General features: G+C 38.0%; 1 protein-coding gene across 1 annotated transcript in view; it reads left to right on the forward strand.

The window, feature by feature from the left end:
* The window catches only part of EPB41L3 (erythrocyte membrane protein band 4.1-like 3), a 176,952-nt gene extending 163,605 nt beyond the window's left edge, over positions 1-13,347 (forward strand). The window contains exons 16-25 of the mRNA XM_012725842.1: positions 5,568-5,642; positions 6,038-6,136; positions 7,073-7,804; positions 8,318-8,440; positions 9,036-9,419; positions 10,259-10,390; positions 11,147-11,245; positions 11,687-11,767; positions 12,034-12,149; positions 13,224-13,347. Of these exons, the coding sequence (XP_012581296.1) occupies positions 5,568-5,642; positions 6,038-6,136; positions 7,073-7,804; positions 8,318-8,440; positions 9,036-9,419; positions 10,259-10,390; positions 11,147-11,245; positions 11,687-11,767; positions 12,034-12,144 (1,836 nt within the window). The 3' untranslated portion in view covers positions 12,145-12,149; positions 13,224-13,347. The remainder of the gene's footprint in view (positions 1-5,567; positions 5,643-6,037; positions 6,137-7,072; positions 7,805-8,317; positions 8,441-9,035; positions 9,420-10,258; positions 10,391-11,146; positions 11,246-11,686; positions 11,768-12,033; positions 12,150-13,223) is intronic.
* Positions 13,348-16,880: the final 3,533 nt, after the last annotated feature.

Below are 16,880 nucleotides of genomic sequence, written 5' to 3' on the forward strand. Positions count from 1 at the left end.
TTTTGTTTGTCTAGTATCATATTATTTAACTTTTTTTTCTTGTCCATAGCCCTTTATTATGTGATATTTGTCCAGGAAGCTCAGACAGAACAGGAAAAAAAACTTGAAAATCTAGTCCTTATGGGAGAAAAATCCTTCAGAGAGTAATTTCTGTAAAACATAGAAGTCCTTGCAGTGCAAGTAGAATAGAATTGCACGCATTCTGATCTTTTTCTAGTCTTCCTTAGAAAGCTGTTTATCAAAACTGATCACAATTATTATGTTCATGACAATTCCAATTCCAGCTAAAAAGGTATATATTCATTTGAGTTACTTTGAAAACAGTCTTTATTTCAAAGTAAAAAGAAAAGTACTATTACGAAAGGATTCCTACATCATGAAACATCAGTTTCAATTAGCTCCCTTGAGCTCCCAGAGACAAAAGTTTTACATTCAGATGATTTCAATGATTTGCATTTTAACAGTAAACTGGCACCTGAGTCTACTATGTCAATTACATCCCAGTTTTAAAAAGTACATCCTGCTGCTCCCCTCAGCAGTGTACTCCGTCAATCTGCCTGTTCTGCTCCCAACTCTGTCTCTGGTGAGTCCTCTCACCGCCCCTGCACCTCTGCTGTACCTCAGTTTCTATGCATAAGTAAATAAGTCTTTTTAAAAATCAAATTTAAAAATGCTTTAAAAAAATACAACTTGTCAGTTATGACCATATTAAGCTTTATTGTATTTGGTCAAGTTCGGTTTGTCCTTCAAGTTCGGTTCCACCATCTGCTAGGAAAAAATAAGAGCGTGCTGCTCTGAGGATTTCAGACATTGCATTAAGTTATAAATTAACCAGCCCCAGCAAAAAGCCACAACTCTCCTCCCATGCTGTTATTAGGAAAGTGATTGGTAGTAGCCACTTTGAATGGGAGGTTTAGGTAAGTAACTTAAAGAAGTAAGTGGTGACTCTAATAATCAATAAACTTTAAAGTCTAAGCCATTAGATTAGTGAAAAGAAAGATTTTTTTCACCTCCTATTAAATCTTCTTTGATTTGATGAAGGCAAAAACATTGATAACTTGAAGAGGTGATACCTTAAATATACCAAAAGTTTCCTGTATCTTAATGCCCTTTCTGTGTCACTGTAGAGAAGATGCAGTGAGCCCACGAAAGGATTTTTAAAATGACTTAAGGATGGAAAAGGCATTCATAGTGAGCAAAACAGCTTGGTTTTTTAGGCCGGTGAAAATCAAAGCTGCATTCAAGGTCTGCTGAGTTGTTAAGCAGAGACTGAAACTTGGGGCTCCCTCTCCACCATAAAAAAAAAAAAAAAAAAAAAAAAAAAAAAAAAAGGGAAGTCGCAGAAAGAGCTTGGCTAAATATAAAAAAAAGACTTTAGAAACAAAACTGAATGACCCTGGCTACCCAAGAAGCCTGCATAAGAGGTTTCAAGTCCCAGGAGAAGAGAGACCCCTTGGGGCATCAGGACCCTGCCAGCTCCATTCAGCCTCTGGCTAGGCAGGGTGACCTCGGGGCTCCTCCCCACCCTTTTACAGGACCTTTGAGGACATCCAAATTTATACTCCACTTGAGAGCCCTGGAGATAGTCCAAAACAACCCAGAAAATTCTTAAGCTTTTTAGTTTTTGCCAATTTATCTAAATAAGACTTTTGATATTTGTTTTGTGAAAAGCACAGACAGCAATTTTATCACCTCATCTAGATTTATACAAAGCATAGAGTGTGGTTAGCCAAAAGATTTTAATTTTGTAGAAGTATTTTTGAAAATCAGTTTCTAAGTTGATATCATCCTAGTACTTAATATGGCCCATCTTAAATTAATTGAGCCATAACTAAACACTTTAGAAAGATACCTATATGAAAAAATAAAATATTTAATTTTAAAGATGATCATATTAATATTGTTCCTTTAAGAATGGTGAGGGAACTTAACTTTGGTGTCCAAGCTTATGATCCCAAGCTTAGATAGATTACTTTAAATCATAGTAATAAAACAATGTTTTTTTCAAATCTAGTTGAAAATTGTCCTCTGGTTTTTAATATGAGACTATTATTTATTTATATATGGCAATTTAATCCTAAATAAATATTTTTCTATAAAATGCTACCAATTTAGGAAAAGCTAGAAGAATGGTTAGGAGTTAGAAATATATAAAATGAGCTAATATAATGATTATATTCTAAGAATATAATGTATGTTTATTTTAAAATGGAAATTTAAAATTTCAGATATTTTGAGTAAATAGCAGGCAGTAGCAAGAATGCCCCAAAGCCATAAATAATATCAAATCCTCACTAATAGACAAGCCCACATAAAAGGCCCAGAAGATAAAGGGAGGGTAGATATATAATATGTGAAGGGCTCCCAGTGTCTTCTGTGCACAGATATTTCCCTTGAGGTATTTTTTAATGATGTACCTAGGTCTAGTTCATATTTGAGGAAAATGTGTAATCCCTACCAGAATGAAGTACCATTAATCTTACATGTTGCCAATATTGTCCTCTTTTTAATGCCTTGGTAGGTGTATAGGTATGTAACTCAGTACAGTAGGTACTCATTATTTATAGATTCCATATCTGCAAATTCACTGACTCCACAATTTATTTGAAACCCTAAAATCAATATTCATAGCACTTTCATAGACAGGTGCAGAGTGGTGAAAATTTGAATGACTCAGTGAAAATGTACTTTCCCAGCTGAGATCTAGCAAAGAGGCATTGTGCCTTTTTATTTATCTCCAGCTCTTGCACTGAAAACAGATGTCCTTTTTATGATCTATTTAGTGTCAGGTTTATGTGTGTTTGTTGTAGATTTTTCTGCTTAAAACGACCCCTAGCTGTGGTGCCAACACATTGTCTAGCATTTCTAATCACACAGTCCTAAGACTGAGCCTCACTGGAAAATATGAGTGTTAGACGAACTTTATTCACAAGTGAGTTATAAAGCTGTTGGCTGTTGTGAGGTCAATATTAAGGAATCAAAAATATATACTTAATAAGGACTCTTTACAGAGCCCTTATTAAGTATATATTTAAAACAAGTATATATTTTAAAACAAGGTTAAATATTGATCAGTCGTTGAGAATTTCAGTACCAGTGGCTCTTTACAGAGCCCTTATTAAGTATATATTTAAAACAAGTATACATTTTAAAACAAGGTTAAATATTGATCAGTCATTGAGAATTTCAGTACCAGTGGCTTGCTGGCTGGCCTGGCATATCTCCTCGGAGTGTTGTTTCAGTAATCATTCATTCATTTTCACGATGACTTATAGGACAGAACTTCCGTGGCTAACTAGAATGGACTGTTTGCATTTGTCTGCTTTCAGATCCAGCTCTTCTTTTCCTAATCAGGCCTTAGCTGGGCCTCAACTTGGGCCAAAACTCTATTTATTGAAAGGAGGATTTTCTCCCTCTCTAAAACTGAATTCTGTGACATGGCCATCCATGCTACTGTAGGTGCATGTGAAAGTCATTTAAAGGAAAGTGTCAACATATTGATGCTTGGGTTGTACATCAGAGTCCGATTTATTTAGTCTGGGTCATACCTCACCCATTACTGTTATCTCAAAGTTCTTCATGTAATTCTAATGCAGAACCCAGCTTGAGATTCCCTGGCCCAGGCAAAAATTAAGGCCACACTTCTGGAGATACCCTTAATCAGAATGAGTGCCATGCTGTGAATTTTGCTTTCCAAAAGGGCTTTGTTTCAGTTACGATAGAGAGATGAATGTTTACTTATCTAAAGAAGATGGTTGAGGTGTATATATTATATTAAGGAATCAAAAATATATACTTAATAAGGGCTCTCATACTTAATGAGAACCTCATATAAAACAAGGTTAAATATTGATCAGTCATTGAGAAGGTAACTAAGGAATTACCTCCTGAAGAATGCCTGTTTCATACTAAAGACAACAGAAAAAAGTAACTAAAAAGAAAAATCTCATTTGTGACATAGCATATTTAATAGTTCTTAAAGAAGATGGTTGAGGTGTATATTTGACAATATTCTAAGCCACAGTAAATGTCATTGTTTCTGTTATCACTTTTCTTTATCAGAACCTCTTCACTTCTCTTTAGCAGAACTGACTGGATCGAGGTTGACCATATTTAGAATTCAGTTTTAACATCTGGCCCCTAATGTTACCTTTTTCTGTTACTGGCCATGAATCTGCTGAATGCAGACGGTGACATATTCATTACATTTACTACAAATGTCATTTTACAGACATTTTTTAAAGTAGTTGATTTAAGATAACAGAATAAGCTGAAACTATTATTTTCATTTTAGGAATAATATTTATTTAGGAATTATAATTAGAGACCTTAGCAGTGTTATACTGAAAAATGCCTGCAATTTGGACCTATCTAGCCTATGTTTTACTCACCATTGATAAATTGATCATCTATTTATGAAATGATAAAGAGATTATAGTTGAAGTTTTTTTCTAAGGAAAGAAAAAAATTCACTTTTAATGATCACATCATACATTTTATCTTTTCTATTCCAAAATAGGGCAGAATCAGGATTTTTTTCCCCTTTTAAAAAATATCTTATTTATCTTCATTAAGAAGCAGCCTATGAGAATGATGCTATCAAAATCTGTCAGTAAGTCCTTCAGGAGAATATTCCAGATGTTCCCCTAAAACCTCTAGGCACACAAATAATTAAATGTCATTCTGATAGATTTTAAATAGCTCATAAAATTATATAGTTTACAACAATAGGGTTTCCTTTTAAGGCTACATTCTTCTAGCAACTGAATTTTCTGTTATTTTTAGATTACTTTTCCAAAGTAAATGTCTATGCCTGGTCTATGGAGTCCTGCACTATGTGCAAACACAGCTACTGTAACTAAGGAATTACCTCCTGAAGTATGCCTGTTTCATACTAAAGACAACAGAAAAAAGTAACTAAAAAGAAAAATCTCATTTGTGACATAGCATATTTAATAGTTCTTAATTTTATATGTTAAAGAAAAGCTTGGCTTGAAATACTTAATTTTTCACCAATAAATTTTGAAATTGACTTAAACATTATTCACCATGTTATAAAAGTCACATAAAGCCGTAACCTTGAACAATAAAGAAGTCTATAGATATAATTTGGATGTATGAGAAGTGGTAGGTAATAACCCACCTGCATTTTCATAAAATCAATTATTTATCAGAAATAGAAGTGAGGATTTATTCTTAATGCATTATTATTCTCTTATCTGAATATATTATTTTAAAATCCACTATTATAGTGTCGTAGATGACTGGTATATACACATTCATAAGCCAAGAAACTTTCACATGTCCTGTTTGGAGAAACAAAAATATTTGAGTCATGTGAACACCAGAGTTTCAGGGGAAAATTCTGTTACTCTTTGGAAATAATGATTAAACTTTGAGATGACTTCAGATCATTTATTCAATTCAAAAACAAGAATTTACTTCTTGAAAAAAATGACTACTATAAGTATATGTGTAATATAACAAAAGAACTCTCATCCTAACTTGCCTTTTTGGAAACTGTCTACTTCCTCTTCTCCAACCCATCCCCCCCTTTATTCAAACAGACCAAAGAAGAAAGAGAGATTTCTGAAAAGGTTATAGTTTTGCAGCAAGGAAGCTCTCCATTGCTTGAGTCTCAGGTAAAAAACAAATATAGAGGAATTTTCCAAAGAGAATACTCTTCAGATTTTAGTGTCATTAAAATGTGTTTAGCTTTTATTTTCTCTTAAAACTTACCTTGTTTAAAATTAAGGTAGGTATACCATTTTTGCTTAGATTCTGGGAAGGGGGAAAGGAATTTATTACTATTTTCATTACTATTTACTATTTCTGCTATTATACTATTCCATATTTCTGTCGAGCCCCTTGCTCCTCAGTGATTGTGTCTGTGTGTTGTCATTGCAGCATTGTGATTCTCTATCTAATAATATTGCTGGGACTCTTTACTGCCTGTTTTTCCTTATAGAGTGGGTACTAACTTAGATGATCTTGATTGGTTGTGAAAGTTCTGAACTTTTGTTGGTTTTCCTACTAGCCGAGTATCATAAAGAGAATGCAGGAAGGAGACTCTGCGGGCTCTGATGTTCTCTCTCATCAAATAATTTTCCAGAAAACTGTCCCATCGACCTTAGAGGTTAATTTTCCATTATTTTCATCTAACCCGGAACCAGCATGTAGAATAATGTGTAATTTTATTTCTCATACTTATAGGTTCAAGTTTTCAGGCTACAGTAAATATGAAAGTAGAAAACATTCTAGTTTAAAATGTGAACCAAGGTGTTCATTTGATTTAGTATTTCTTCCTGCTGTAACCTATTAAATAGTCAACTGCCTGGCCATATTCAGTTAGATTTCCCAAATACAAAGATGTCTGAAGTTTAATTTCTTCTGCCTTGTGGCAACCAACACTAAAGAAAGTGACAAGGAAACTCCTGAGACAACGATCTTCTATTATAAAAGAGACTGGAACACTGTAGAGACCATTATGCCCTATTCATAAGAAGCTCCAACAAATCCCCACCATGGGGAATATTTCATTACAATGCCTTGAAAGAGATATACTCAATATTTATTGGATGGTAAGAGGTATAGTGGATTAGGTCTCCTGTGCTACAAAAATATAATTTACAAACATTAAAATGATATTCACAAGACTTGTGGGGTGCTAGCAAATTCTTTGTGAGAACAGCAGATATGAAGTATTAAGCATGTCTCTTGTGTCCACACAAGGAACACTAGATAACTTGGCCAACTTAAATAATATTTAAACTTGAACTTTAAAATGGTCAAATGTTTATCGAATCTTTTGCCTGTGAAATTTACCATCAAAGTATTTTCCAGTTTAAAGAAATCTGGAATTGAAGTTCTGCATGCAGACAGTTTTCCAAATGCAAATCTAGAGTTCGTACATTTCAGATAACAGGTTGCAGTCTTGACATTTAGATAGGCATCCAATCCTTGTCCATTTATCTCATGGACCTGGGTGGAGCCTTGATTTTCTTAAAGGATTCTTATTTTAGAATAAGATACCATTAGAATTTCTAATTTAGCTTTTATATTTTAAATATAGGGCACAGAGGATTGGGTTATTGTAGACAAAATACCCACTGAGGTAGTTGATGGTGATTCGAAAAAGATTGTGACTTACAAGGTGGTGACCATGAGCAGTAGAACTGGTGACATCCCCACCGACCTGCTAAGTTCTGAGGCCATTGAAATGCAGAGCTTTGATGACTTGACCCGAGAAATGCAATTGAAGGAAGAAAACAAACACAAAATATACACTGTAGGAAGATCCTATGATACCGTATCTGGAAAAATTGTTACTATGACTGGAAAAGCCAAAGAGGGGGAGAAGGTAATAGAATCTTCCCCAGTGGACACTTTCCAGAAAATGGAGAGAGGACTGTCGGAACCTGGCAAGTTTATTCCCGTCATGTCAGAGTACGAAGTCCTGGAGGCCATATCTGATGAGAAGGCCAGGAGAGGAGAGGCCCACACTCCCAAGAGGAAGGTGTCGGAATGCCTGGCTCCCATAAAGGAGGCCGAGTCCCGCCGACAGAGTCCAGATGACGACGACCTCAGGAAAGCCCACATGCTGGCCAGGGAGACGACTTTCTTCACAGGCCTGGAGAACCTGCGGTTCAGCAAATCCGAGCACGCACTAGAGAGTGAAGCCTTAAAAGTGGGGCCCTTTGGTCCCAGAAAGAAGAGTCTGTCTGAGTGGAGGTACTCCCAGGACCCGGCCCCCACCGTCGCCACTGCCCATTACGTTTCCGAGTCGTCCACTTCCCGAGTCGTGGTAACCAGTGCCTTTCATTTGGGCCGCCGTTTCCGGTTCCAGCATGACGTTTTTGAAGCAGTGCCCTTTCCACCCCGAGCCTTTCCGTTTCTCTTGCTGTTTGGCTTTATGTTGAGAGCAGCCAGCCCTAGCTTTTTTATTTTGTTCATGGTTCAATCAATACCTCAGGCCAACGTAGGCATTAAAACTTTCAGTTTTATTTCCAGCTCCCCGTTCCTGAGATCTGGTAGTGCTGCTGTGGCTTGCAATGAAGGGGGAAAAAAAATGATCCGCTTAAACCAGCACCGCCCTAACCCTAACAACTCTCTGCTTTAGCAAACAAGAGCTCATGGTCACCTCGATTTGCTATTTTATTTCCCATTCTTTTCTGTTTCCAAAGTCGGTATCTTAGATTCCTCCATCCCTCCTCCCTCTGTCCTCTTCCGCGTCCAGTTATGTCTAACCAACTGTGAATGTGTGTGTTGAATATGTGCCTGTCTCTGTGCTTGACTCTCCATTTCTTTGTTCACTCAGACTAAACAGTCTACTGGTGAAAAACTCATGGATGGCTCTGAAATCTTCAGTTTATTAGAATCTGCGAGAAAACCAACAGAATTCATAGGAGGGGTTACTACTTCTTCTCAAAGCTGGGTTCAGGTGGTCATTTGCTTCCAACCTTAGTGTTCCTACTTGCCTTTCTTTCTCTTTTTTTTTTTTTTTTTTTTTTGCTCTCCGTGTGTTTTGGCTCTTGAGTAGCTTTGCCTTAGATACTTCAAGGTTTTACAATATTTTCTTTAGTGCCTGCTTGGATATATGTGTGTCATATCTCGTTAGTTCCTTTTCAGGAACATACTTCAGATATTCAAAGTGTTTTCTGTTGAGAAATTTGAATAGCATATAATTTACGAAAGCATTTTCTCTCATCTGTTGGATTTAAGACAGAAGCCACAGCCACTGTGAATGTGATACAATGCTTTGGAATTTTGGTTTTGCTTTGTTTTAATTGCGTGTTAGACTGCACTCATTTCTTTTGCGGGTTTGCCAAAGTAGCAGCACAGTTCAAATGTGTGGGTGTGGCCACAGGAATGAAAGCTATTTACTTATTCTCTAAGCATCTCTGCTTATATGTTTTGGGCACTGGCTGTAGATATCCTGGAGCATCGCTTCTTTTTTCCCTTTTGTGTTGTGGTTTTCTTTTTCAAACTTTGGATTATGGACAGTCACACTGACACCACAATCTTCTCCCATACAGAAAATAGAAAGCAAGACGGAAACCAGCAAAATAGAAACCGAAACAAGCCAGCACCCCCAGCCAGTTAGTGAGGAGAAGGTTGTGCAGGAAACTGTGTTGGTGGAAGAGAGGCATGGAACGAATATGCATGCGAGTGGGGACGCTTCTTACGCAGCAGGAGATGACACGGATGCTGCAGCACAGGCAGCGTCAGCTGATGCTTCTAGTGTTAAAGGGAAGGAGGGCGCTGCTCTGACTGATGGGGCTAAGGAGGAAAAAGGGGAGGTGGCCGGCAAAGCTGTACTGAAGCCGGAAGAAATGGCCACTGCATCCCATAAACCAGAGGAGGAGCAGAGTGCAGCAAACCGAGTTTCTGAAACTTTGGAACAAAAGCCTCATTTTGAGGTAACTAGTAGTTAATGTTACATTTAGTGCTGATGTAAAATAGATATACAAGTCCTGGAATCTAGAGAAGTGTAAAGGTGGAGCTAAGTTTGACTCCCCACCTTTTCTTCTCTTACTCCCTTCTTGCACGGCTGCGATGGGTCTCCAGGCTGGTTTCCACTGTGCCATCGCATGCAGATAAATACATGTAATGATTGACAGTGTATAGTTCCAAGAATGGAACTACTGTCACTAGAATCACTGGAATTGGCAATAAACCTGGGGAATGCATGACTGGCCATGCATATAATGTTCACTATGAGAAGACTTGATAAATTTATTTCTGATCAGTGCCCTTATGCAGAAGGACCAAAGGCCATTGCTTATGTAGGCATAAATGCCTAATCTTTAGTCTTCCCCTCTCTTATTGAGATCTCTGAAGGGTACAGGTTATTAATATCTTATTATTTGCTCTTTCTTTTAAGAAGTTATTAAGTAAAAGGCTCACTCATGAGTTTTAATCTGTTAATATTTGTGAATGAGATAAGGAAAAGGGGTATGTAAAAATTGTTATTTCATTTCCTTCAAAATGTTTTCCTTTACCTGAAACAATGCATATAAAATACACTGTGGAATTTGGGAAGACTGTTTAACATATAGTTATTGTGTGCCTCAATCCCCATCTTACCTCCCATGTAATATATAAACATTTGTTTCATACTAACCTCTACTAATATACATATATCTACCAAAAGAGGAGGGGAAAGAGCCGTGTGTGTGTGTGTGTGTGTGTGTGTGTGTGTGTGTGTGTGTGTGTGTGTGACTGTAACGGCCATTCTACTTATTTCCTGCTGGTACAGTCAACAACTGTGAAGACAGAAACCATGAGTTTTGGCACCGTTTCACCAGGAGGAGTAAAGCTAGATATTTCTACCAAGGAACTGCCGGTAGTTCATACAGAAACAAAAACCATCACATATGAATCATCACAGGTAAGAAGAATCCGTCAAGACCAGGGCCCAGGCATTGAAGGCTTACCTCCATTCATGGCAGCGCATAACTACATGACCTTTAACTGTGTGGGGACTCAGAACCCAGCAAACAAACTGTCTTCATTAAGAGTAATGCAATTAATGTAAATTTAAGAGCCTTCCTGAAGTGTTAGGTGACTGAATTAGTTCTTCATATATCTCAAAATGTACCAAAGATACCCAGAAACCTGCCCTCCCTGGTGGAGCAGCGGGTTAAAGCACTGCACTAAGAAGCTTAAGCCACTTCTGCATGAGTTCCATCTCCGCCTGCCCCAGAGGAGATCCACATGGCGCGGCAGACCTCTCCTGACCCACCCACTGCTCCCCTCAGCAGTATACTTTGTCAATCTGCCTGTTCTGCTCCCCACTCTGTCCCTGGTGAATTCTCTCACCCTCTGCATCTCTGGTCTTTACCCCAGTTCTGTATGAATAAATAAATCTTTAAAAAAAAAAAAAAGATACCCAGAAACCTGTTTCCCTTGCTATAGATAAGGAACATACAAGTTCCACCAACTACCGCTCACATGTCTAAAGTCACTGTTGAAGATGATGGCTGACTGTCATTCCTGCTTGCTTCAGTCTCATAGCAGTAGCTCTCAGAGGCTGCTGCTTGTGATTGTGGGAGATTAAAGCCATAGTAACACCCTTAACTAACATAGCAGACATCTAAGGAGGTTAACACAGTGGGGTGTGGTGACTATACCTTTGCTTGCTCAGGTCGATCCTGGTGCTGATTTGGAGCCAGGCGTGCTAATGAGTGCACAGACGATCACATCTGAAACCACCAGCACTACCACCACCACCCACATCACCAAAGTACGTGAGTGCAAACAAACACAAGTTAATATTCAGAACTTTCGGTGTGCGTTGCTCAAGTAGAAATTTACCTGAACATCTTGATGCCCAAGTCGCTGCATTGGAAGCTTACACAATCCCTGTATTTCTGCTGCATTTGCCCTCATGTTAGTGTCTGCATAGGAAGGTACATTCTGATACCCATTGCCTATCACTGAACTTCTGTGCTTGGCACATGGTAGATGTTCCAGAAGCATGGCCAACCTAACCCAAAAGAGCCCATTCTGCTCACTTCCGAAATTATCAATTTTTAAATGTAAATGCTGTAGATTCTGTTTCAGTTTTTTAACAAGTGAGTGATGTTACTTAAAACTCTATCTAAATTTTCTCCCATTTACCCCCATTGAACAATGACTTTTCTTCCAATTGGGCACATTGATAATGCTTATCTGTTCCTTTCAGACTGTGAAAGGAGGCATTTCAGAGACGAGAATTGAGAAGCGAATAGTGATCACAGGAGATGCGGACATTGACCACGACCAGGTAGTGTGCGGGTGTGTTCAGGTCCTGCGGAGACACAGGGACACCCTTGTGGGCCCTCCCCTTCCCAATATTGTTCTCGTCCAGCATGTAATCTAAGCAGTTTTCTGATTTAACTTTCCAATATGTAACGGACGATTCCTTTTGCAACCATTATCCTCATTTGTAAATTGTGTTTATAGATCTAGCTCATAAGACTTCACCTTGCTCTGATCATGCATGTTCCACCTCCTTTTTGTCTTTGCCCTTCTGTGATTTCCTGGGGATAGGCGCTGGCTCAGGCAATTAAAGAGGCCAAAGAGCAGCACCCTGACATGTCAGTGACCAAAGTAGTGGTCCATAAAGAGACTGAGATCACACCAGAAGATGGAGAGGATTGACCCAGGTAAGCAGCGGCACTGATTCTCTAGGCTTGGCCTGCTGGCATGCGCTTGGGGCACTTCCCCTTCATCCTTCACCTGGCCCCTCCCTTTCATTTTTTCTCTCACTGGCATTTGCAAGGCTGGTTCCCAAGAGAATGAAGAATTGGTTTGTGGGTGCTAACATATTTCAGATTTGGAGGTTCTGTGCCCTTTGCATACTCTGCCAGTTAGACAATAAAGGAAAAGCGGAGTCTTTGCTTGCCCAGTCTCACTGTGTTCCTTTGAATTCACATCCTGTACTCTTTGCATTCTCCAAATTTGAAAGATCAAATTGGATTTCACTTGCCATGTGGCCTCATCAGAACTAAAGCATTTTTGTTCTGAAAGGTGCAATTTTGTGTTCTAAATACCAGGCAAATAAAATATACCCCCTTCTTTTGATGGAAGTTTTATTCCCATTGTAATTATTTCTGGTGATCGCTTGGTTATGCTTCTGTTTTGGTTTGGCTTTTAATTTGAAACCTGAGCACCACCTTCATTTTGAATATCTTATATTTTCTTTGAGGCGAATTTTTTTCCCCCTTTAGTGTAGCATTATGTCTCCAGAGAAAGCAAAAATGCAGACTTGTGGTCCTGTGTTCCTCCAGAGTCCGCATGCCTTCCGGCTGCTGTTTGGCCAGCATCATGAACAGACAGCATCCCTCTGTGTGCATAGCCTTGCCACGCATACTAAGCTGCCATGCAGTAACTCCTGGGGCCCTGGGGGCTTTGAATGCTGAATGCAACAGATGAGCTCCTTACACACTTGGTTTGGGGATAGAAGACTCAAAGGTCTTACCTGTAGAAGTGGAATAAGTACAGTCTCTAACATTGGTTTAGGTTGATGAGTGGAAGATAGAAAGCAAAACTAGGTGTTCTTCAAAGAGCATCACTTGGCTGTTATTTAGGAAATAGCCTACCAATGACTTGCACTGGAATTTGAGTATCTTGTCAAGAAGAGCATTTGATAATGCACAAGACACTTTTCTTGCGACCTTGATCTGGGAAAACCTCTCAGATGTTTTTGAATAAGTAACTGATTGAATCTCTTTCTACAGGAATAATTTAGCCTGCACATGAATCCAGTCATGCAAATCACTAGAAAACCAGAGCCTATATGGAATTCCCTCTTCTAACCCGACTGACTTGTATCTGCCGGTGGAAAATTTCAATCAGGAAGAACTGACCTTGACCAATAATAAAGACACTGGCAGAGAGATCTTCCCATAATAAAGCAATCCAAATCAGCATCACTAAACTGATATTGCATGAAGCAAAGATAAAATTACAAAAGAGCAACATTTTTAATTTTCACAAAGTGTCTAAGTTTTCAGCTATACCTGCACGTTCATAACCAATAATATAAACCGTGATCTCATGTAACACATAAACAATTCATGCCTTTCATAGTTTATTATTATTAAAGTTTAAACAAAATTGCAATTTCTTAGGTGACAGATCTTTTGTTTACAGATCAATGAAGATTACCCTAAAATTCTAGAAGCTGTCTAGATATGATGTGTCAGGTTTATCCCAGGTTAGATGTGCCAATAACCAAGTTTATTCAGTAAACAACTTGAATCTTGTACTTGTTTCATCTGGTTTTATTACTCTGACCCATAAACATTAACGACTCTCTGATCTCTGGAAATATTTAGTGCTTACAATCCTGCTTTGCGTATCTAATTTAATTTGTTAGAAGGTAGTACTTATTTTAGCAATGAATGTGATTTCTTCCATGTTGTCCACTTTGGTCTGTATTCAATCTGGAAAGCTTCCCAAAATTACCTAACAAGTCTAAATATGTCAATTGTCATTATTTTGGGGAGAAATCTTGTGTTTTTGTTAGTTTACAATACTATGAAATTTCACTCCAGAAGAATCTGTTGGGCTTCTGTTCCTTTGTTTTCTTTTTTTTGTTTCTTGTATTTTTAAATGATTTTTCTTCTTTTACTTGAAAAAGGGTGTTTTATTTCCAAATCTGGTCCATATTTACAATCTAGTTCAGAGCCAAGCCTTAAACTGTACAGAATTTCCACTGTAATTAAACTATTTAGTGTTTAGTTATAAATAGCCTTCAAAAAGATATATTCTCCATTACACTGTCAATTGCATCACACAGCCCATGGTGAATGTATGTTTCTGCATAGCAAAATAAAAATGATAACTGCATTTAAAACTCTAGTTCTCTCTGTGTAATGATTGTAGTGTTTCCTGTGTTGAGCCCACAGGTAACATTTGTATGACAACAAAGACCCCATTCATCACAACCTGGAGTTAGCCTGTCTTTTCACAGGTATACAGATAACGGGTGAATACAGTAAGACAATATAGAGCAGCCAAATACTCGAGATGGAGAACGAGATGCAAAAATTTATATCATGTTGGTTGACTCCAAAGACATTAAAAAAGTACAACTAGTTATCACAGTACTTTGTTTTCAAATTTTTTATTTCTTTTTATCAGAGGTTTTGCTTTGTAGTGTTTCTGGGTGGTATATATATATATATATATATATATAATTATTATTGTTTTATAGTTTATTTTTACATCATTTTGTGCCTTTTTCCATTCCAGTTGTAATTCCCATGGACTTTCCATCACCAATTCACTCATGCACTCCCTTCCCAGTTTTGATCTCATTCCCCTCTCCACCCCCGTAAAATGTCTCTGGTATATATTTGTTCATTATTATTTCCACACCCCTGGTCCTTTATGAATATCCTTATGAAACCCCCCATTTGGTATTTTTCTTTTTCTTTCTGGCTTATTTCACTAAGCATGATCCCTCTCAGCTCCATCCATGTTGCTGCAAAAGGCATGAGTGTATCTTTTTGATAGCTGAGTAATATTCTATCGTGTATATGTAGCACATCTTTTTAATCCAGTCATCTACTTTGGGGCATTTGAGTTGATTCCATGTCTTTCCTATTGTAAATAAAGCAGCAGTAAACATGGAGGTGCAGGTGTCTTTTTGAATCAGTGTTTTCATGTCTTTTGGGTAGATACCTAGGGGTGGGATTGCTGGATCATATTGAAGATCCATTTTTAACAGTTTGAGAAACCACACAGCTTTCCATAGTAATTGCACTAGTTTGCATTCATTTCTGGGCATTTTTAATCTACTACAGAGACAGATCTGTCTCACATCAGCTCCATAACTGAGCAGATTGCCCAATGATGCCACATGTATGCTCTCAGAACTTGTCCATATCCTGTTTGGATGCCAAGGACCAAGAATAAGACTTTTTACTACTCACTGCCATCCTACCACCTAATATATTCCCTGGCGTTTCTACCAAGTAACACAAGTAATACTTCATGTAACTTTTTGTTTAAAAAAATAACTTTTTTTCCAGAAAAGGTGTTAGATATCACTGCATATTGTCATTTTACTGGAATCCAACTCTTACTGTTTATCTCCGAAGAAGTTATCAGCTGTCCTTACTTTCAGTCTTAAGTATGACTTAGCATAAACTTCATTTCAGTTGTGTTAGAGACCATCAAAAATGCCTTTAGAGGGGCCCTCCCTGGTGGCACAGCAGGTTAAAGCACAGCACTAAGAAGCTAAAGCCACCTCAGAATGAGTTTGATCCCCAGCCCCAGAGGTGACCCACATGGCGCCAGACTTCTCCTTACCTGCCCGCTGCTCCCCTCAGCAGTGTACTTTGTTTATCTGCCTGTTCTGCTCCCCACTCTGTCTCTGGTGAAGTCTCTCACCATCCTTGCATAAATAAATAAATCTTTTAAAAAATTTCTTTACAAAATGTAACACTTTATAGACAAGAAGATGGTCAGTGGCCTTCCTATCTACTGAGGGTGTTGTCCCCATGTCCAGTGATTTAAACAAAATCTAGTGTTTTTGTGGTATCTCTGTTCTCAGCAATAACTTTATATAATTATACATTATAAAGTAAATTACATACTTTCAACTTCCTTTTCCTTCTCTATTACACTTCTCAAAATTTTTTCAGCTGCTATGGGGGAACTTGAAAGACATCCCCAATGTCTGGGTGTCTGTGATAGCAATGTCCTGCTTCTGGTATCAAAATCTGTATCTGCTTTTTAATCATAACATAAAAAGTTACTACAAAGTTAACAACTTAAAACAGCACATACTTATCGCATAGTTTCTGTGTATTGCATGCTTTTACTGGCCTTTTGATCATGGTCTTATTGACCTTTAATGCAACTACAGTCAAAGTGTCAGCTGGGGCAGAAGTCTCACTGAAGGGCTTGATTGGGGAAGGATCAACTCTCCTTGCAAAATTCATTTTCCTAACTTGAAGGACTGTGGCTGCTTGCTGCTTCAAAGCAGAGAAGGAGAGTCTAGTGTCTGCTGCCCGACTTACATAATATAACATAACCCGGGATATAACATAACCCGGGGGATGACTTTTCATCACCTTTTCCACTAGAAACAAATCGCAGGTTCTGCTCACAGCATCAACAAAATTTATATCTAAAAATTAGTCAATCTCTATCTAACATTCCCTAATCCAACAGTTACACAGCTGGATTTCATTTAGGGGTAAAAACGACATACACTTACTACTAAGAGTTTAATAACCTCTCAGTGATCTCTTTGGTGATCTCAGAATATTTTTTTAGCCATTACTACTAATCCAGAAAAACTGTAGAGTTGCCTTAGGTGGGGAATAAAACCCTAAAGGTTATACTTTCAGAAACTGAAGAACTCCACTTCAGTAACCAAT

This window comes from Condylura cristata, unplaced genomic scaffold (genome assembly GCF_000260355.1).
Source record: "Condylura cristata isolate star-nosed mole 26May11 unplaced genomic scaffold, ConCri1.0 scaffold00016, whole genome shotgun sequence".
Lineage (NCBI taxonomy): Eukaryota > Metazoa > Chordata > Mammalia > Eulipotyphla > Talpidae > Condylura > Condylura cristata.